At 49.5% G+C, this 18,185-nt stretch overlaps 1 protein-coding gene across 1 annotated transcript in view; it reads right to left on the bottom strand.

The window, feature by feature from the left end:
* The window catches only part of LOC147446529 (uncharacterized), a 63,372-nt gene that overhangs the window by 9,844 nt on the left and 35,343 nt on the right, over window positions 1-18,185 (bottom strand). The window contains exons 2-4 of the mRNA XM_086526249.1: window positions 11,460-11,559; window positions 11,254-11,349; window positions 11,067-11,119 (exon numbers count right to left, since the gene is read on the bottom strand). Of these exons, the coding sequence (XP_086382375.1) occupies window positions 11,067-11,119; window positions 11,254-11,349; window positions 11,460-11,559 (249 nt within the window). The remainder of the gene's footprint in view (window positions 1-11,066; window positions 11,120-11,253; window positions 11,350-11,459; window positions 11,560-18,185) is intronic.

Below are 18,185 nucleotides of genomic sequence, written 5' to 3'. Positions count from 1 at the left end.
GCTCCGTGGGGAGGACCTTGTGATTCTTCTTCTCGATTTTGAGAAGGCATACGACAGAGTTGACTGGGACTTTCTAGAGGGCACGCTACGTAGGATGGGCTTCTCAGAGGCTTGGATCAGAGGGGTGTCGGCTTTGTACAGACAGGCCCACAGTCAGGTGCTTTTGGCAAGAGGTAGAGGTGAGCGCTTCATGCTCACACGATCGGTCAGACAGGGTTGTCCTCTTGCCCCCTTTCTCTTTCTGTTCTATGCGGAGGCGATGAGCAGATTTTTGGTGTCACAGCAGGTTGGTTTGAGGGGCTTAGCACTCCCTATACGGGGAGATGAGCTTCTGGACGCTGAGTTTGCCGACGACTCAGCCTTGTACTTAGAGGGCCAGGAGGCCAATTTACACAGATGTGGGCAGGCTTTGGAGACCTTCTGCTGTGCATCGGGCGCACTGATCAACTGGAGAAAGACAATGGCTTTCTCAGTTGGTAGTGCTCCTGTGCCAGATTGGATGCCAGGAGAGGGTTTCAGGTGGATTCCCCCAGGGACTGCAGTTCGGTACCTGGGTTGTCAGGTTGGTTTGGATTTGTCCCCCGAGCAGCAGATTGCTCCTCTTCTCCTGTCCATCAGGAGAAAGCTGTTACATTGGAGCTCAGCACGACTTTCGCTGGCTGGTAGAGTAGTAGTTGCCAACCAGGTGTTGTTGGCGACTATGTGGTACATCACTTCTTGCTGGATCTTCTCGAGTTCTTGTATCAGCCAGGTAGAGAGGCTGATCAGGAACTTCCTTTGGTCTGGTCGCGACACTCAGATTGCCCGAGCCAAGGTGGCTTGGTCGGTCATCACACTTCCTTGTTCTCAGGGAGGGCTTGGGATCATTGATCCAGCACAGCAGAGCAGAGCCCTTCTTGGGAAGTTCGTCGTCAGAGGACTTCTTCCAGGCGAGGAGCCCTGGAAGGAGTTCTTGTTGCAGAGGCTTCGTGCCAGGGTGCCTCAGGCAGGAGGCCCTTGGCAACCTTCGACCAGATGGATCTTTACAGAGTTGCGCCGAGTTGGTTTGAGCAGGAGACTGGAGGACCGATTCGCTGTGAGTTTGCTTCGGTCTTGGGAGCTATTGCGGCGTGGCCTTGAGCAGCGACAGCCGACGTGCACGGAGGAGCGCCTACGGCAGCCCCTCGTCTGGAACCCCATGGTTAGCACTCAGAGAGGCCACTTGGTTGGGAGTAGGCCTCATGTTTCTTGGGGTCCCATGGCAGCAGGTCCAGCGCGCTCTCTAGGTGACTGGCTAGAGTTCACAGGTCTGTCGGAGGAGGTGCAGGTTGTCCAGCTTCAGGGCATGAGAGGGGTTCAGAGCATGTGTCAGGACATCTCAGAGTCAGTTCCAGCTGATTGGCTCACGCCTCTCGAGCCAGTAGCACCCCGGTGGATGGGAGCCTTCACACGACTGGAGGTTCTCATTTCAGTCAGGGCTTGCTCAGAGACTGTCCCAGCCCTGTTCTTCGAGCTTCAGGGTGGGGGACGATTACAGAGAGTTGCAGTAGAGGCCCCGCAGGTTGCAGAGTGTTGTTTCCAGAGGATCCGAGTTGTGGGCATCTGTGGGAGGACTTGCGTCATAGACCCTGACCCAGCAGCTCTTGAGACAGGACACTGGAGGCTATGGGCTTGGGAGTGCTGTCCATTGGCACGAGTACAGTGGGATCTTGGTGAGTGGCTTTGGAGGGACCCATTCTCTTCTGCAGACCGCCCAGGAGTCCCTTTCTTTCAGTACACTGTTCGGCTTGGACGTCATATACTTGCAGCACAGAGAGAGGCCCACCCCGCTGCAGCACGTCATTGGCAGGAGGCGGGTCTCACAGTTGAGTTCTTGGCAGCTTTTTGGCAGAGGCTGTGGGACTCCAGACAGCCGAGGCACGTCACCTTGTTCCAGTGGTTGGTTGCACACAGAGCCACAGCAGTAGGGAGCTGGCTTGTACATTGTGGTCTCTCGGCCGCATGTACAGCCTGTGACCAGTTGGTGGAGAGTCAGCGACACTGTCTTTGGGACTGTCCCTCGGCCCAGCAGGTGTGGCTACGAGTTCTTCGGCTGATGCCTGCCCTCTCCTCGGCTCGACAGTTCACTTGGGGGGCGGCGGCTTGGTCCACCCTCACGGGCCCGGCACTTCAGTTTGAGCTATCTTCCACCAGCAGGATGATAGTGATACAGGGGGGTCGACCTACACTCCAGCCTGCTTCAGACCTTACTCCACAGGAGTGGAGCAGTGAGAGAGCGGAGTGTTGGGAGCTCATCAGCGGCCTAGCTCTCTGATTCATCTGGCGGGCCCGTTGTTTCCGCATCTTTGAGGCTCGCCTTGTACCACCAGCAGAGACTGTTCGTGACTTTTGGCTAGAGCTGATCCATACACTCAGAGGACAGCTTGAGGGACTACAGGGCTGCTCCGACCGCATGCGGGAGCGCCGCGAGGCTTTCCTTCGTCTCTGGCGCCCTGGGCCGTTTTACTCCATGGTCCAGGGGGTGCTCAGATGGCACTACTGTCCACCTGTGTGGCTTTTCCCTCCTCCCATCTCTTGATTTAGCCCTATTGTATATATGCTGTTTTTTCATTGGGAGAGTCTCCCCATCATGTTTGTTGTAGCCCTCTCCTGCAGAGGTGGATGTAGCCCTATGGGCAGCTTTCATTAACTAATAGAAGGATCTTTTTCTCGGAAAAAAAAAAAATCATGTGAACACATAATACTTCCTGTGATGGTTCTTTGGACCAAGGCTCGAGAGCCAAGATCGCTTCGTCCTGAATGATCGATTCGTCCTGTGGGGGTTCTTTGGACCTCGACTCGAAAGCCAAGATCGGATCTTTGTGATTGATCGAATCTACAACGAGGTTAGCTTCGTTAGAAAAAGCATCCACTAACACATCATGCTTGTGAACAATCACATCTTCAACATGCAAATCATCATGCTTGTGAGAAATCACATCTTGATCATGCAAATCATCATGCTTGTGAGAAATCACGTCTTGATCATGCAAATCATCATGCTTATCGTTGTCATCCAAATCATTATGCAAATCATTGGCATCCAAATCATCATGCTTATCATTGTCCTTCAAATCATCATGCAAATCATTATCATTCAATTCATCGTGCTTCTCATCATGCAATTCCTATGTGTCATGCTGTGGAGAAGAAGAGACTGAGAGAGTCTCCTTTTTCCAATTCTGTTGCATCTGTGCCTGAGCTTGAGAAGAGAGTCGCAAGAGCTCTTCCCTTCTTGCTTTGGTCTCGCGATCAAATTCTGCTTGTCTTGCTTTGTTCGCTGCTTGTCTTTTTGCTTCGGCTTCTGCGTGTCTGCGTTCCATTTCTTTGAATTCACGATCCCATTTGGCTTGTCGTTCTTTGGCTTCCAAGCGTGCTTGCTCGTGCTCACGCGCTATGGCTTCCATCCTTACGGCATATCTTGCTTTGCGTTGTAAATCCTGTTCCATAAACAACACCTTCAACTCCTCCATTGGAGTTAGTGCAATCGTTGTCGTAGATGGGGAAGGGTCAGAAAAACCTCTTGGTGGGGGAAATTCTTCTTCGCCTCTCTCATGCTCATCACTTCCAAGCGAAGTATCCATTCCGCTTCGAGTGATGATCATTCTGAAGTCGTGGGTTCTTGTGGGTTCTTGGGGGTCTTGGGTTCTTAAGTTCACGAGGAACTTGGGTTCTTGAGGGTCTTGAGGTTCTTGAGGTCCTTGATTCGTGAGAATCTTGGGTTCTTGAGGTTTTCTTTCGCTTGCAAATTGCGTTGAGAAGGATCTTCTCTTCACCCGAGTTCTACCCTTTTCTGCGGGCGCACCCCTTGGCGGCCTTGCGCTCACACCAAGGTTGCTTTTTCCCACCTCACGTCGAGTGGCCGGCCGCTAAGTGCACGATCCGCTCTCAATGAGTGAAAAGAGACACAAGCCCTTCTTTCTTGGGATTCTTGCCACTCTTCAACAAAACACGATTAGGAATCGCCACGCCCAAGTAAACTTGGGTTCGTGCGATCGCAACAAGCAAAAAAATTCTTGTGGTTCTTTCCTTGAGTAATGCAGAACACTTTCAAAGCTCTGATACCAATGTTAGGTGCAGCGGAATGAATGTTGTATTTTCTCAAGATTAATGATCTTTGCTGCTCAAGGTTCCTTTTAGTTCTTAGGGAAAGAGAGAGCTTTCCGTCTTTAGAGAGTGCTGTGATCACGAACAAAGTGAGTGGATTGTGTGTGCAAGTGAATGAGACTGAGAGAAGGAGAGAGAAGAGATACGACACCGAGGGGTTGTAAAACCCTCCTCCGAAGGCCCCACTCTCGTCGGCGAGAGTGGTCTATTCTTTGATTGCACAAAGGTGTACAATGCGTATGCAATGGACTATGCAACTTGGTCTATGCCGATGACGACGACGGTGACAACGACGATGACGACAATGGTTGAAATCTGAGATCTTCTAATCGCTGAATTTCGGGACTGTTTCGGTGGCTGAAAATGACTGTTTTGGCTGCGTTTCCTTGGCTGAAAAATGAGGTTTCTTAGGGCTGAAAACTGATGGTCTTTACGGGATGAATCTGCTACACTTTAGGTGAATATTGCCGGTCTTAATTTCCTGCTGAAATCCAAAAACGCCAGGGACTGAAATTGGTCCTTCTGTCGCCGGGGTTCTGCAAATGCAAAAACGCTAGGCTGATCTGCTGTGTCGTGATGACGCCGGGGCTGATCTGATGTGCACAAATCGCCAAGGCTGATCTGATGCAAAAACGCTGGGTCTTCTGTGGAGAAAACGCCAGAGTAGTCGCGGGGGTTGGTCTTGCTGAGAAGTTGCTTGTTGAGCAAGGTGCTCCTGCTGCCTCCTCTGCCAGAAAGTGCTAACTTGGGTTTGCTTATATAGAAACTTAGCAAAATTGCCCTACCTACTTTTGTTGGAAAGTCACTTAAAAATAATAAGTGAAAATACCAATAAATAGAAAAATAGGCTAAATGTACTAGAAAATTCCCCTAACTGATGCTAATGGATTCTGATGGGAATTCCGATGATCATGCTGTGTGCAACCGGAGGATATGCATCTATGCTAAGTGACTGGGCATGCACGGTCTACGAATAGACTCACAAAAGTGCCAGATCACTGCTAATCTAACTTGATCGGATTGACTGAACCCTGCTGTGGTGTAGCTTGTCCACGGACACATAGGGTTGGGAAGTGTCACGTGACATATATGGTATCTGGACAGCCTCCAGTACCAGATCCGCTAGAGCCATGCCCTGCTACTAGTACTTTCTTTACTACGGAAATGGTGAAAAAATCCATTGACAAGATGAAGACAAGAAGATCATATGATCGTGATGGTTTAGTAGCAAAACATCTGATCCATGCCAGGGATCTACTCTCAGAAGTCCTTGCTCGTCTGTTTAATCGGGTCATGTGTGAAGGATTACCTGAATCTTGGAAATTATCTACTATCGTACCTATTTTCAAGTCAGGGGATCCTATGATACCCAGGAACTACCGTACCATTATGGTAGGTCACACATTGACCCGACTGTACGCATCCATTCTTGAACAAAAATTGAGTAAATGGGCAGAGAATGAGGTCATAAGGGCAACAGGACAAGCTGGATTCAGAAGGGGTTATTCCACTTTAGATCATATTCTTACGCTCAGATCCATTATTGAGGAAGGAAGAGCAAGCGGGAGAAGGATGTATTGTTGCTTTGTGGATTTTCGGAAAGCTTTTGATATAGTACCAAGGGCCAGATTGATGCGCAGGATGCAAGAGTTAGGGGTCCCCAAAGAAATTATTTGGGGGATCTCTTTGGGGGATCATGGCCTTATACGGGTCCGTAACTGGTTATGTACGTACTCCAGAAGGGGATTCCGACATTGTCCATTCCACTCTTGGAGTAAAGCAGGGATGCCCACTGTCCCCTACTTTATTTGGTATGTACATAGATGAGGTATCACATTACGTTGATAGAGAGGGTGACAGAGGTGCTCAACTTGCAGGGTCATGGATCCCTTTGTTGTTGTATGCAAATGATATTGTATTAATAGCAGAATCACCAGATGGAATGCAGAGGCAGCTAGATGCATTACATAAATTCGCGGAGGACAGTGGACTCTCGGTAAACTTGGGTAAAACCAAAGTTATGGTGTTTAACACCACACCGCAGTGGGTTAGGAGATCGGCACCTACATTTGCATATGGCCAGGATACAGTAGAGTACACAGATGCATACACATACCTTGGTGTGGTATTTGCAGGACCGAAGTTTACTCTTAAGAAAGCAATGGATGCTAGATTGTCCAAAGACTCTGTGGCCTTGGGAGGGTTGGAGAGGATGTGTTCACAAGTGCAGTTTCAGGAACCACGAACAAAACTTTGGCTCTTTGATACTGTGGTGGCTTCGACTATGCTTTATGGGGTCCAGATTTGGGGACCATCTGTGGATCAAGATAATTGGAAGTCAATGGAGAGACCTTTGGTATCTATGATTTCCCGAATGATTTAGAGCCAAGGCCTCCGTACCACACGCGATTACCCGAGCGGAACTAGCTGCCCCTCCGATAGAAATTGAAGCTCTTACCAGATCAGTGTCCTTTATACATGGTTTGTGGGATACAAATAATTGCCGATATACTAGACTGGCCCTCGAATCCTCTCGACAATTAGCAATGAAAAGGGATACATCATGCTGGTATGCGCAACTATCCTTGTGGTTTCAAAGACACGGGTTCAGTATGGAAAGATTACCCCCCTTCCAATACTCTCTTGAGGCTCCATCACTGGCAATTAAACGAACAGAGATTAATAAAATCATCCGTTAGGATCTTATACAGTTGGATACTAAGAGGACATGGGTAGACCCTACACAAGAATTGGGCACGAAGATGGCCGACTACAAAGAAAACTTCCTACAGCTATCTGAAGATGGATTTGTGATTCGCCTGAGCTACATGGATACCCACCTGTCTCATGGTTTGAGTCTTGAGATGTGCTATTGGTCAGATTCGTACATCCTCACACCAGCTGGAAATTGAATTTGGCAGATTTAGGGGAATCCCACCTGAGAGCAGAATTTGCAAGTTATGCGGAATGGAGCCGGAGACAAAATTACACTACATATGCCATTGCACCGTATACTATGAGATACGTGGGCGTTTCCATTGTCTATTTAAAGAAGGCTTTGGACCTCTAGATAGAGTCATGCAATACCAAGATAAAAGATGCTTAGGCTTGTACCTACTGGAACCACATCGGCACAGGGATAATCTAATGAGAAGAAAAAGAGCACTACAGCCTCAGAGGCAGATCACAGATTTCTTCAGATCGAGAGAAGCATGAGTGGAAGGAGAAGCAAGAGGCCAGCAGCTAGCACAAAGGAGTACCCACATTCATACCAAAGGCACCCTCATTGACAGGGCGATTGAGCTTAGGAAATCGAGACGACCACGACCGAGATGCAGAAGCACACTTCACCGGAGGAGACTACAACAAAGGATTAGAAGCATTCTAGCCAGACACACATAATGCTCCTAAGAAGTTTATTTAATACTTTGTATTTAGTTTTTCACATTTATTTTCACACTTTCACACTTTTCACACTTAGTACTTTAGTACTAAGGTACCCAGACATTGTAACAGATTCACCACTTTTGTATCAGTTTGGTCTCATAGGTCATTCTGGCCTTTTGAAGACGTTAATATAACATTTCATTTCATTTCATCTCTCTCTCTCTCTCTCTCTCTCTCTCTCTCTCTCTCTCTCTCTCTCTCTCTCTCTCTCTCTCTCTCTCTCTCAAAGCAAGGTTGTCCGTTCTCTCCTACTCTAATGGGTATGTATGTAGATGAAGTTTCTGACTACATTGAGAGCGATGGTGATAGAGGTGCACAGCTGGCAAGGACATGGATTCCACTTTTGTTATATGCTGATTATATTGTGTTGATCTCCGAATCTCCGGAGGGGATGCAATGTCACTTGGATGCTTTGCATAGGTTTGCCCATGAAAGTGGTTTGTCTGTCAACCTTGGTAAAACCAAGGTTATGGTGTTTAATACCACCCCACAGTGGACCAAGAGGTCAGCACCTACATTCACGTATGGCCAGGAGACTGTGGAGTACACAGATGCTTACACTTAACTTGGAGTGGTTTTTAGCGGACCGGCATTCTCACTCACGAGAGCAACAGAGACCATATTGACTAGAGCCCGTGCGGCATTCAGTAGATTGGAGAGGATCTGTTCACAGTTTCAGGAGCCTCGGACGAAGCTCTGGCTCTTTGACACCTTGGTGGCTTCTGCATTACTCTATGGAGCTGAGATATGGGGACCTTCATTGGATCATCACGGGGGGTCAGGTCACACTGATGGATGGGGGAGCATGGAGAAACCTCTCGTCTCTATGATCTCGCAGCTCATTAGAGCCAAGGCATCAGTACCACATGCCATTATCCGAGCAGAGCTAGCGGCCCCCCCATTAGTAATTGAGGCGTTCACCAGATCAATCTCCTTCATACACCACGTGTGGGAACTTCCTAGAGACAGATATGCTCGCATTGCACTTGAGTCCTCTCGACAGTTAGCCATGCAGGGAGATATAGCATGCTGGTATGGGGAGATGACATCATGGTTTCAGGCGCATGGGTTCAGCATAGACAGGTTGCCACCCTTCCAGTACTCATTGGATGCACCATCTCTCACTCTTACACAGTCCGAGATCACCAGGCTCATCCGTGAAGACCTGACCCAGCTAGACACCACGAGGACATGGACACAGCCGGCGCACGAGCTGGGCACGAAGATGGCTTTCTACAGAGAGCATCTTCTCCAACTTACGGAGGATGGTTTTGTGACGAGACCCAGATACATGGACACCCACTTGTCTCATGGGATACGATGCGCTATTGGCCAGTTACGCACATCTTCTCACCAGCTGCGGATTGAGACTGGGAGATACAACGGAGTAGCAGCAGAGGCCAGGACTTGCCCCTTGTGTGACATGGAGCCTGAGACAGAGTTGCACTACACATGCCGCTGCCCCGTCTACTACGAGATACGAGGCCGCTTGCATTGCTTGTTCAGAGAGGGTTTTGGACCACTCTCCAGAGTCGTGGGATATGAGGATCACAGATGCTTGGGTTTGTTCTTGCTCGAGTTGCGCAAACACAGAGATAGCCTGATGAGTGGAGAGGCTAGCCAGTCTCAGAGACGGATCACAGATTTCTTTAGAGCAGACATTGGACAGCCACAGGAGCTACTACCACAGCAGAGCTCACTTTCGTCTCACACCAGAGGCACACTGATCGACCGAGCGAGTAAGCTGGGGAAATCCAGGCACCCACGACTGCGAAGGACTACACAGCATCAACGGAGGCTTCATCAGAAGATTCGGAGCACTCTGGCCAAGCATGCACGACGCCCAGTCAGACTACTGACCATGGAGGAGATTGATGAGATCCGCCAACGCCCGATGCTAGATCTCCTGTGATTTAGCTATTTCGGCCAGCTGCCCATTTTGCTTAGTTCACATCGACCAGTCTAGGATCCCATAGTATTTTTTTGTTTTGTTTTGTTATGTTGTTAGTTTTGTTACTCTGACATTGTATTAGATTCACCACTTTGTATCTTTTTGGTCTCATAGGTCACTTTTGCCTTTTGAAGACGTTAATATAACATAACATTTCATTTCATCATATCTCTCTCTCTCTCTCTCTCTCTCTCTCTCTCTCTCTCTCTCTCTCTCTCTCTCTCTCTCTCTCTCTCTCTCTCTCTCTCTCTCTCTCTCTCTCTCTCTCTCTCTCTCTCTCTCTCAGCCTAACATGCATACCATCATCGCTACCAAGAGCATACCATCATCGCTACCAGGAGGCGGCAGTACAGTGAACTACATCATTGGGTTTAGAGAGGCAGCCCACCTGCTCACATCCTTCACCATACCACCAATACCTATCGGGGCTAACCACTGGCTCACCTATCTCTCTCTCTCCTTCATTGGCTCACCTATCTCCCATACACCACCTACATACACACCACATACCACCATACATTTCAAACATGAGTTAGCTAGAGTTTATTCATCCCACGTGTATGAGGGTACACTCTTGACCTAGACATACCACTAGCCACCCTCGCTAGCCTGTCCTACACACTTCATCCCTCAGTTGCTTCCCACACACCACTCACAAGGTCATCCCCCACTACCTAGGACGATGCCCTAGAACCCATGGTATGATGAGGAGAGCAGTGTGCACAGATCTATACAGGCATCTACAGGCCCAGCGAGCATTGGAGGAGATCACTGAGAGCAAGGTCAAACGACAGATGAAGGCCATCACACGCCATAAACAGCGGGCCTTCAAGGAGGCACAGGAGCTTGAGCTATACCACCTCCTCATGAGCACAAACTGCACCACAGCATGGAGGATTGAAAGAGCCAGGTCCCACCAACTCCTTGGAGGACCCTCGCATATGGCACGACTATGCAGAGCACCTATACCACCTCCCAGGACAGCCATTGATTCCATTGATTCCAAAGCCATCAGATCCTCAACCTTCTTCCTCTTTCAAACTCAAAAGCATCTAGCCCCAAAAGCTACCGCCCAAAGTTGCCCAGCGTAAATCACTGAAATCCCTATACCTGCCCTGTCATCATGTCAATGCGAATTGCGAAAATTTGTACAGCTGCCACGTCATCATGTCAGCGCAAAATCTGGGAATTCCGTACAAGTTGCCACATCATCAGTTCTCCGCTCTCGGTGCTTTATTTTAATGCCTTTAGGTCACTTGGGCCCCATCGGACGGGGTCCCATAAGTTGGTGGGAGACCCTAGCCTTAGGCTAGCCCAATACACATATAAACAATGAGCTGAATTTCTACCACACTCCAAATGTGATAACATTCGCCATGCAAACTTCTGAGCATGGAGCCAACTTTTCGTGCCATTTAATATATATATGTTAGTTTGAGCATAAAGATCGTAGTAAATGCCTACACATTCACCTTGTACTACACGTGTAAGCTATCCCACTAAAAAAGCTGATTGGAGTCTCTAGTAAATTGTTAAAGCTCACCTGTTAGGAAGACCATCAACTGAACGCCAGTGGATTTTTTGATAACGAATTGGCTGCATGGATACAACAGGTGTAAGGAGTTCTCATCAACCATCTATGACTTAAAGATCATCGACAAATTTACAATTATTTCCCACAAAATACGATGTCATGCAATTACCAATCAACAATAGTCGGCCAGAATTACCTGCAAGTTTTTTGCAGTCCACGTGAACTCAAAGTCTTGACCAAATGCATTGTACTTCAAACACCATTCAGAGAACTCAGGCCTATCCTTCAGAACCTGTGTCATTAATTTTCAAACAAAACCTTCATCATTGATTTCCAGAAAAAAATCCTCAGATTTGTAACTCCTCCGCCTTTTTAACCACAAGCAATCAAGAAAAGTCTTGCCTTGATAGAATGAATCCAAGGCATCCATCTATTGACTCGTTCCCGATCAGTCCAAAGATCCCATGCCAAAGAAAGTGGTACCGGCACTTCAATCTGAGCCCTACATGGTGCGATAAGGCTAAAATTTAAGCAAGGTATTGCATTAAATATCGTGTGGATTATAACCCAATGGAGCTGAGAAAGATGCCTCAAACACACACTCAGTTAGAAACACACCAATATTAATAAGTGCAATAATTTGGCTGTTTCTGTATACATAAAATTTCTAATAGAATGTATTCTCAATTTGTGACACTAAAGTAATAAAATAAAATAAAATAAGTATCCATAGAGTTTTTAAGACAATGCTCGCTGCTGCTGCTGCTGCTGCAATCTATCGTGCACGCCATCGCTGCCTTCCTCCCTGCTCCCCCTCGCGCTGCCCTGACCCTGCCAGCCCACCCCATCCCCCCCCCCCCCCCCCCCCCCCCCCCCCCCCCCCCGTCCCCCCCTCGCACGGTGCCCTTAGCTGCCCGCCAAGCCTGCGCGCTGCCCTGTGCTGCCCGCCCGCCCCACACACACTCCCTCCTTGCACTGCCCGCAGCCTGCCCTCCATTCCCCCACTCCCTCCTCGTGCTCGGTGTTGCTTCCCAGCGGCATCGACTCGCACTGCCACTTCACTCTCATCGATGCCCTCGACTCCCTTTCGCTCGCCTTCGTAGGAACAAACACAAACGGAAGATTCTGCTCCACCACAGAGGGACTCCACTGAAGCCCCCTCACCCGACCCTGCAGAACCCACCATCCGACTTGCTCTTTCGCCGACAGAGCAAGCGAGCTTAGAGGCAGAGGTGGCACACCTTCAAGCCACCTCTGTTACAGTCTCAGCACCAAACCCAGCAGAGGGGAGGTGCGTGATCTCCTCCAAGTCCGCCTTCTCGCAAAGGTGGGCAAGATCCTCGCTGTTCAGCTTCTCGAACGTGGCTACTACCAGATAGAGTTTGAGACTCCCGAGATGGCGTCCAAGGTCATTGCGATGAGCCCCCAGGCCATCCGGGCAGTTCAAGCTCATTTTCGACAGTGGCGCCACGGTTTCGACCCAGCTACCGATGTTCTTGTCGAGGAGGCAGACCTTCCCATTTCGGTGTACTTCCACGGCTTGAGGAGAGAGTACCTTCCACTCCTATCCAGGATTGGCTCAGAGATCGGGACCGTCTAGGAGATACCTCGCACGGCAGCCTTTGTAGTTGCCAAGGCAGCTGGCATTCCCATAGTACGTGTTCTAGTTCGGGACACCCACACCCTCCCGAAGGTCATTCTATTACCTCGGGTGAGTGGTGGTTGGTTCCGCCAGAGCGTGGAGAATTCAGGCCTTCCAAATCACTGTTTCATTTGTCGACCAATGGGCCATCTTGCGAAGGCCTATCCACGGAGGAGGCCCCGACCTTCACCTCAAGATCAACCCCAGCCTCCTAGGGCTGGCCATCAGCAGCAAACAGAGTCATAGGGTGCTCAGGCAGACTCACCCTCCAAGCCTGGGGCTCAGAGAGAGGAGGGTTGGCAGCAGGTCGACGTCGACAGGTCACCATTTAAGCCTGGCCCTCCGGGTGGTCGCCAAGCTCCAGGCCAGCAGCAATGGTTTCCCACAGGGAACCGTTTCGACCCTCTTCAGCAGGACGAGATCCCAGCTCCACTGTCAGGTGTAGCGGAAGAGAATAAGGATTTGCTCCGACCTAGTACTCCGCACACAAACACAAGGGACACTTTACTTCATTTGGAAGAACTGAACTGAACTGAAAGAAAGGGAGAGACAAGAGAGAGAAAAGAGACGACATAGGGATGTCAAGTCCCAACCCTCAAGGGCCCCCTTGCTCTGTTGCCAGAGAAAGTACTTTCATTATTCTTGCACAATGCTGCTACAAGACTAAATGTTGAGATGCTGATGCTAATGTGTATTGATGCTACTGATGCTAGGTACTGAGGTACTGAAGGGGACTATGTCAAAGACGATGATGTCGACGACCATTACTGCGGGTTCTATGTCTTCGATGGGAGGTCGACGACGAGGTCTATGTCGAAGACGATGAAGTCAACGACCAGGTACTAAGGGTCTTTGTCGATGACGATGAAGTCGACGACGACGAAGTCGACGACGGTACTGTGTCGAAGACGATGAAGTCGACGACAGTTCTGTGTCAAAGACGGTGATGTCAACGACGGGGTATATGTCGAAGACGATGATGTCGAGGACCGGTACTGTTGGTCTATGTCGACGACGACGAAGATGATGGTGACTGTGATGATGACGACAATGGTGTCGTCGTCAAGTCCGGGACTACGATGACGATGACGAAGGTGTCATCGTCAAGATAGGGATCTACGATGACAATGGCGATGGTGTCGTCATCAAGATAGGGACTTCGACGACAATGACGATGGCCACGACGACAATGGTGTCAACGACGACGGCGTCAAGGTTGAAAACTGAAAACGCTGGGCTGTCTGCTGAAATCTGAAAACGCCAGGCTGATCTGTGTCTTCTTCTTCTTGAGAAAACGCTAGGGCTCCTGCTAAGGTGCTGCCTGCCTGCCGGGTGCCTGCCTCCTTGTGTCCCTGCTTCTTCTGCTTCTACTGAGTGCCCAATGGGTTTCTTTTATAGATCTTTAGCAATTTCCCTACCTACTTTTCCAACAAACTTACAAAAAGAATTCCAAAAGTCACTTTCAATAAAAGAGGTGGTTCACACGGTAGAAAATTCTCTTGCTGAAATGATTGTACTATGCAAGAGAGGGTATGCAAGCGTGACTAGCCTGGACATGCACATCCTCCTAGAGGCTCACAAAGGTGTCAGGCTCAGTCCTAAGCTAAGACTCATGCTAGACTATGGCAGAAGCATGTCCACGTGGCGCAAGTGAAGTGCGCACGTGACATCCCCCCTGCTAAAAGTGAGGCACAGCTTTCGAACTTCTATCTGTACTTCTGATGCTAACTAATGAATGCTTCTAATGCTATGGATGCATCACTGATGAAAATTCCTTTGAAACCAGGGACTTATGGTACTGCGGGTGCTGTGGGTGCTGCAGGCGATGCAAACACCGTGTAAGAGTCACTGTCCAGCCTTACTACGATTGCCAAATATCAGCCTGGGCTCTATACCAGATAGTGTTGACTCTACCTACTGTAGCAAGAGCTGTTCCCCGAACACTGACTGTGGTGAAAAAATTACCGGTGCTGATGGTTTGGTTCCGGAGTCCTTTCCAAAGGTTCAATGACGAGGGAAATGGATGCGCGCTACATGCGAATGCGAATGCAGAAGAGGTTAGGGATCCTGTCTCCAACTCCTTCCATATCCGCATACAAAGTTAGGAGACCTTGGTACTCAAGATCTTGGTTGTCGTGTATCCAATGTCGATCTTCATGGCAATGAAGATGGGATCTTGTGAGTCCATGGTCGGGACTCAAAGATTCTTCGGGGGGAAAAAAACTGAGAGAGGTTCCTTGGATTCTTGGTGGTTCTTGGTTCTTGAGGTTCTTGGTTCTTGATGGTTCTTGGTTCTTCTTGGATTCTTCTTTAGGTTCTTCCCTTGAGTTCGCGAAGCTGAAGCACGCCAATATCAGGTGCAGTCGAAGAGAATAGGGATTTGCTCGGACCTAGTACTCCGCACACAAACACAAGGGACACTTCACTTCACTTCACTAGGGCTCTTGCTCAGGTGCTGCATGCTTGTTGGGTGCCTGCCTCCTTGTGTCCCTGCTTCCTCTACTTCTACTGAGTGCCCAATGGGTTTTTTTTATAGATCTTTAGCAATTTGCCCCACCTACTTTTCCAACAAACTTACAAAAAGAATTCCAAAAGTCACTTTCAATAAAATGACTTATAAGAGGTGGTTCACGCCGTAGAAAATGCTCATGCTGAAATGATTGTACCATGCAAGAGAGGGTATGCAAGTGTGACTAGCCTGGACATGCACGTCCTGCTAGAGGCTCACAAAGGTGCCAGGCTCAGTCCTAAGCTAAGACTCATGCTAGACTATGGCAGAAGCATGTACACGTGGTGCAAGTGAGCTGCGCACGTGACATCCACCCTCCACCTCAACCTCACCTTCAACAGCCCCTCCTCCCCCCGAGTTCTCCTCCATCCCTCCCCCCTCGCATCCTTCCTCCTCTCTGCCTCCCCCCTCCTTCAACCGCTCCCCGCCCCCCACTCATCCCCCACTACCCCCCGGCTTCCTCATCTTCTCGCGTTCCTACCCAATAGCCGACCCATGGGGTAGGACCTTCTGTCCCAAGACTATGGCAGAAGCATGTACACGTGGCGCAAGTGAACTGCGCACGTGACATCCACCCTCCACCTCAACCTCACCTTCAACAGCCCCTCCTCCCCCGAGTTCTCCTCCATCCCTCCCCCCTCGCCTCCTTCCTCCTCTCTGCCTCCCCCCTCCTTCAACCGCTCCCCGCCCCCCACTCATCCCCCACTACCCCCCGGCTTCCTCATCTTCTCGCGTTCCTACCCAACAGCCGACCCATGGGGTAGGACCTTCTGTCCCAAGACGGGCATCACGTGCCAATAGAAAAGAACAGACTGAACAAACTTTGAGCACTTCAATAACAACTGAACTGAGAGAGAGAGAGAGAGAGAGAGAGAGAGAGAGAGAGAGAGAGAGACGCGACACAAAGTGGCGGAATTCCACCCAGAGAGTATTGGCCCCAAACCTTAGCGCCCCTTTCAATATTTTTTTATATTCCATCAACGCAGTACAAGCCAGTACTCGAGACTTTGCACCTTCTCCAAGAAGCATGCCAGAGAATGAGCCCATGGCCTCGTAGGCCCTAGGCCCAAAAGAAATTTACATGAAAACCTTCAAACTCAAAAGCATTTGGTCCAAAAGCAATGCCCAAAAGCTGCCTACGTAAATCACGAAAATCCGTACGACTGCCACGTCAGCAGCGCAAATCACAGAAATCCGTACAGGCTGCCAAGTCAACATGTCAATGCAATTCACCAAAATCCATACAGTCTACCACGTCAACAGTCGCATGAAACGCGGGATTCCGTACAGTCTTCCACGTCAACAGTCAGCGCAAAATCGGGGTTGTCCATACAGATATGCCATGTCATCAGCTAGCTACGTATCTTTTGTGTGTGTGTGTGTGTGATGGTCTTGCTTCATCTTCTGCTGCTTCTCCCTCTTTACTTAGGGTTTAAGCCCCTCAGTCGAGATCTGAACAGTGGCTCCGTTCTTCAGTGGCTTGACACGCAAATGCTGAAATCTGCGTTTTCCGGGCTGAATCTGCAAACTGCGCTTGATCTGACCGTGCGGCGAGCAACTACTGCGGGAAGGTGAGATCTGCGAGGTTTGGGACTTCTACTGCGGGTTCTTACTGCTAAAAACTGAAAACGCTAGCGCTACTGCTGATTCTCTCGCGATGGAACTGCAAAACGCTGAGGCTGATCTACAAACCAAAAACGCTAGGGCTGAATTCTGTCTGCTATGGGAAATCTGCTAACGCTAGGGCTGATCTATTGTTCGCCAACGGTCGGGGCTGATCTGCAATGCAAAACGCCAAAGCTAGTCCGTCATGCAAAAACACTAGGCCTTGCTTGTTGCAAAACGCTAGGGTCTGCTGGAGGGAATCTTGCTGAGAAGGTGTCTGTTGAACAAGGGTATTCCTGCTACCTCTTATGCCAGAGAGTGCTAGCACTAGGTTTGCTTATATACTTGGCTACTAAATTTGCCCTACCTAGTTTCCAACAAAAGTCACTTAAAAATAATAAGTGAAAATGGCTAAAATAGGGAAAATAAGCCCAGGAAGGAGTTTTTGCTTTAGAGGCTTAGAGCTCAAGTGCCTCGGGCAAAAGGCTCCTGGAGACCTTCTATCAGATGGATCTTCACAGAGATGCGCAGAGTCGATCTGAGCAAGAGACGGGAGGATCATTTTGCTGTGAGCTGCTTCGCTCTTGGGAGCGGCTGCGGAGGGCCCTGGAGAAGCACCGGCCCACTTGCACGGAGGAGTGCTTGAGACAACCCCTTGTTTGGAACCTCATCGTCAGCACTCAGAGAGGCCACTTGGTTGATAGTAGGCGTCGTGTATCTTGGGGTCCCATGGCAGAGAGTTCCAGCACGCACTCTAGATGGCTGGCTACAATTCTCAGGTTTGTCAGAGAAGTTACAGAGCATCCAACTGCAGGGCATGAGAGGGGTGCACAGCATCTATCAGGACATCACAGAGGCAGTACCAGCTAAGTGGCTCAGACCTCTAGAGATAGCAGCTCCCAGATGGATGGGACCTGCACGCGACTGGAGGTCCTCATCGCAGTTCGAGCTTGCTCAGAGACTGTACCCTCCATGTTCTTCGAGATTCAGGACGAGGGTCGATTACACAGTCTCGGTAGAGGCTCCACAGGTTGCAACGTGTTTTTTTCAAAGGATCCGCGTAGTGGGCATCTACGGGAGGACTTGCGTCATCAATCCTAACCTAGCAGCTCTTGAGTAAGGCCATTGGAGGCTTTGGGCTTGGGAGAGCTGTCCACTGGCACGAGTACAGTGGGATCCTGGAGAGTGGTTTTGGAGGGACCCTAGCTCCTCAATCAACCATACAGGGGTCCCCTTCTTTCGATACACTGTTCAACTGGGACATCACATAACTGGCAGCACGGAGAGAGGCTCGTCTTGTTGCAGCACCTCATTAGCAGGAGGAGGGTCTCACAGTAGAGTTCTTATCAACCTTCTCGGCGAGGTTGTGGGA

Source organism: Adiantum capillus-veneris, chromosome 12, assembly GCF_014529385.1.
Source record: "Adiantum capillus-veneris isolate H3 chromosome 12, ASM1452938v2, whole genome shotgun sequence".
NCBI classification, from domain to species: domain Eukaryota; kingdom Viridiplantae; phylum Streptophyta; class Polypodiopsida; order Polypodiales; family Pteridaceae; genus Adiantum; species Adiantum capillus-veneris.
Note: the sequence above shows the minus strand (reverse complement) of the source record. Positions and strands in the feature narration are given on the sequence as shown.